At 42.0% G+C, this 4,352-nt stretch overlaps 1 protein-coding gene across 1 annotated transcript in view; it reads left to right on the top strand.

Moving 5' to 3' along the window:
- Positions 1–1,699: 1,699 nt before the first annotated feature.
- The window catches only part of LOC311123282 (VPS10 domain-containing receptor SorCS2-like), a gene marked incomplete at its 5' end in the record, with an annotated part of 18,303 nt that continues 15,650 nt past the window's right edge, over positions 1,700–4,352 (top strand). Inside the window, 5 exon segments of the mRNA XM_084197543.1 lie at positions 1,700–1,776; positions 2,011–2,035; positions 2,038–2,067; positions 2,070–2,100; positions 4,123–4,230. Of these exon segments, the coding sequence (XP_084053669.1) occupies positions 1,700–1,776; positions 2,011–2,035; positions 2,038–2,067; positions 2,070–2,100; positions 4,123–4,230 (271 nt within the window).

A 4,352-nucleotide genomic window follows, 5' to 3' on the forward strand; every position in this document is an offset into this window, starting at 1 on the left:
GATTTTTTCTTCCTCTTTTATAGTTTCAAATTCTTTGTACTGAATGATAATTTTGGGAAAGAAAGATTCTCTTAGGTCTGAGTATTTGTCACAGTGTAATAGGAAATGCAGCTCTGTCTCTACCTCTCCCCGGGGGCAGAGTGAGCACAGCCTGTCCTCTCTGGGCAGCCAGGTTTGCCTGTGACGACCGGTCTCTATAGCCAGACTGTGCTCACTGAGTCTGTACCTAGTCAGTGTTTTTCTCAGTTTTCTATCAGTCACAGTGGTCAGATAGTCTGCCGCCATGTACTGTCTATTTAGAGCCAAATAGCATTGAAGTTTACTTAGATTTTTTGTGGTGTCTTTCCAATAGGTGATATATTTTTCTTTTTGCTTTGTGATGATTTGGTTGGGCCAGATTTTCTGAGTGCTGTCCTGAGGCTCTATGAGGTTGGTTTTGGTTAGTGAACTGAGCCTCAGAACCAGCTGGCTGAGGGACTCTTCTCTTGTTTCATCTCTTGACATAGTAGAGCTGTGTGATGGAATGTTTTGGGGTCACTTGTTTTTAGATGGTTGTAAAATTTGATGGCTCTTTTTTCTATTCGAATAAGGAGGGGGTATTGGCCCAATTCTGCTCTACATGCATTATTTGGAGATTTTCTTTGCACTTGCAATACAGTCTTGCAAAACTCTGCATGCAGTATTTCGATTGGATGTTTGTCCATTTGGTAAATTCAGTATTAGAGAGCGGACCCCATACTTCGCTGCCATATAGAGCAATTGTTCTATAACTGATTTGAAAATTTTAGCCAGATTCTAATTGGAATTTTGATTTTAATATTCCTTTTAATGGCATAGAATGCTCTTCTTGCTTTGTCTTTCAGCTCATTCACAGCCATGTGAAAGCTACCTGTGTTGCTGATATTTAGTCCTAGATATGTGTAATTTTTGGTGTGTTCTAATAGAACTGTGTCCAAATAGAATTTATATTTGTCATCCTGATTTCCGGACCTTTTATGGAATATCATTATATTCGTTGTTTTTTTTGATTAACGGTCAGAGCCAGGTCTGACAGAACCTGTGCAGATTATCTAGATGCTGCTGTAACCCCTCCTTAGTGGGAGACAGTAGCACCAGGTCATCTGCGTACAGCAGACACTTGATTCAGTGTTGTGTAGGGTGAGACCAGGTGCTGCCGATTCTTCTAATGTTTTTGCAATTCGTTAATGTAGATGTTAAATAGTGTTGGACTTATTGGGCAGCCCTGTTTCACTCCACGTCCCTGAGAGAAGAAGTCTGTTTGCTTGTTGCCGATTTTAATCGCACATTTGTTTTTAGTGTACATTGATTTAATAACATCAATGTTTTCCTCCAATACCACTTTCTATTAGTTTGTAAAAAAGACCTTCGTGCCAAATTAAATCAAATGCTTTCTTGAAGTCTACAAAACATGAGTAGATGTTGCCTTTGTTTTGATTTACTTGTTTCTCTCTCTCTCTCTCTCTCTATCTCTCTCTCTCTCTCTCTCTCTCTCTCTCTCTCTCTCTGTCTGTCTGTCTGTCTGTCTGTCTGTCTGTCTGTCTGTCTGTCTGTCTGTCTGTCTGTCTGTCTGTCTGTCTGTCTGTCTGTCTGTCTGTCTGTCTGTCTGTCTGTCTGTCTGTCTGTCTGTCTGTCTGTCTGTCTGTCTGTCTGTCTGTCTGTCTGTCTGTCTGTCTGTCAGGTAACTTGGGTTCCCAGCTGGTGGAGTATAAAGAAGAGATGTACATCACCTCTGACTGTGGGAAGACCTGGAGGCAGGTAAGTCTCAGTCTCTCTCTATCCACCTTGGGATAATGGGATAATTAACTGTGGAGAGGAGGGCATTCAATTTTAATAATAATTTTAAAAACCTTACAGCCTACAGTGTTCAACTTCTTCTATGTGTCTTATTCATGTACTGTAATCCTTTTAATTTCTTGCAGTCATCATCCTACTAACTTTTCACTTCCTGTCTCTTTCATCACTTCCTGTGATTCTCCTTCTTGTTTTCAGGTGTTTGAGGAGGAGCATCACATCCTGTTCTGGATCATGGAGGGGTCATCGTTGCCATCAAGACACCTCCATCCCTCTCAAAATACTTAAGTAAGCTCCTCTAACTGTCAACAAAATACTCAAGGAAGCTAAAATAATGTGAGCCACCAATGATATGACCTTCAAAACAGACACCTGACCAAGACTAGGTCTTTCCTGTGGATCATATCTCTTGCTAGAGATTGTATCTCAATGAAGCCATAACCTTGATAAATGAAAAGGTAAGTGATAAAAAACAGTCAGCGATGATAATTGATCCTTATCATTGACTCTCATCAGCTGATGACCTTTGTCTCAACAGCCTCATCAGCATCAGAAAGGTCATGTCTCATCTTTTCAACTTATCCCCACTTCACCTCCTAAACCCAAAGCCTTTGGACTGGGCTATAGTAGACATCTTCAGGCAAGCTTTGGAAAGCTTTGGCGTTTAGGAGACACCTACCACCATCAGTGTCTGTACTCTGTGTGACCAATATTTAAGGGTAAACTCTCTCCTCATGCCCACACGAGAGAGAGAGAGAGAGAGAGAGAGAGAGAGAGAGAGAGAGAGAGAGAGAGAGAGAGAGAGAGAGAGAGAGAGAGAGAGAGAGAGAGAGAGAGAGAGAGAGAGAGAGAGAGAGAGAGAGAGAGAGAGAGAGAGAGAGAGAGAGAGAGAGAGAGAGAGAGAGAGAGAGAGAGAGAGAGAGAGAGAGAGAGAGAGAGAGAGAGAGAGAGAGAGAGAGAGAAATGTCACTCATCTCTGTTAGTCAAGAGCCCTCCGACGGCCCTTCAACTAAAAAGAGAGCCCTCTTCAAACCCAGAAACTGACACAAGTCCAAAATCAACATCACTTTTGGTTAGGGGCCCCTTGGAAAGCAAAAGAGTTCAACTCAAGGATGCCAATATTCTGACTTCACTTCACAGACACTTGTTAGCTAATTCGTGGCTCTGGATCACTCTAACACAAATAGCAGTGGGGTTGCTTTGGGTCATGTATTAACCCACCGCTGCCATGTTGCTTTTAATAATGTAAAAACGTAACATTCTCAGAAATGAGATGCCAAAATAAAACATTTAGCTCATACATAATAATGTGTACATTCAGAGAGAGAGAGAGAGAGAGAGAGAGAGAGAGAGAGAGAGAGAGAGAGAGAGAGAGAGAGAGAGCTAGAGAGCTAGAGAGAGAGAGATAGAGAGAGAGAAAGAGACAGACAACAGCAAACCAACTAGCTGATTCTACAAACAGTACAGGAATGAAATCATCAACATGTGTATACAGTATTGGAATGTCTGTCTCTCTCATACTCTGTGTATATTATCTAATCTCTGTCTTTCTAGTGTGTTTCTCTAGTTGTACTCAAGGCTCGTTCGCACATGATTAATTGCATAGCCAGCAGACATGGGTCTGCTTTTCAATCCCACATTGATTCCTTTCCAATACACAACCATACTGATGTAATCCTGTTGATTCCGGGAGCCATAACCACAGGAGGTTAAGTCGAGCTAGCGGTTAGCTTTGTGTACTTTATCCTCAAATGTTTAAGTCCTTGCTTTAATAAACAGTTGTTAGTGCGTCTGGTGGTGCGTTTGAAGACAAACCCAGGCAGAAACAGCATGGTGACTTGCGGTCCAGATGTTGACATGCCAGTTCCAGGTCATGGTTCAGTCGTGGTTGGAGATGATCTTACCTCTCACGACATGTATGACAGCATACAACCTTCTAGACAGGAGCCTTACTCAAATGAAGGGTATTTTCTGCCTCTTTCCAACATGGCCATTCTAGGAAAGCCTATAGAACTGTAGTTTATGTATGACGGCATACAACCTTCTATCAAGGCACCTTACCAAAATGGAGACTCACTTCTACCCCTTCCAAGATTCTTAGAAAGACCTTAAGGTCAGTAGACATCTAGTTATATAGTTAAATCTATAGTTATGATAGTTATCTATGCATAGTTTTTGTTTGACGGCATTACATCCTACTAGTTAGGAACCCTACTAATATAGAGGTTAATTTCTACCTCATCCAAGATGGCTGCCTGTTGAAAAGAGCCATAGAGTTGATGTGATTGTGTTGATGTTTTTTCTCCCCAGGTTCAGTATTGATGAGGGACACACCTGGACCATCCACAACTTCACAAGCACCTCAGTGTTCGTGGACGGACTTTTGAGCGAGCCGGGAGACGAGACGTTGGTCATGACGTGAGTGTACCCTGGAATCTTCCAGAATCATCTATGGAGATATATACTGTAGTTTGGAAAGGCAATTATGAGATTTGCAGTCTGGGATTAGGCCCCATTTCAAGGGCACCTCTTCTCCAAAG

This window comes from Coregonus lavaretus, assembly GCF_964263955.1.
Source record: "Coregonus lavaretus genome assembly, contig: HAP1_SCAFFOLD_4154, whole genome shotgun sequence".
Classification (NCBI taxonomy): Eukaryota; Metazoa; Chordata; class Actinopteri; order Salmoniformes; family Salmonidae; genus Coregonus; species Coregonus lavaretus.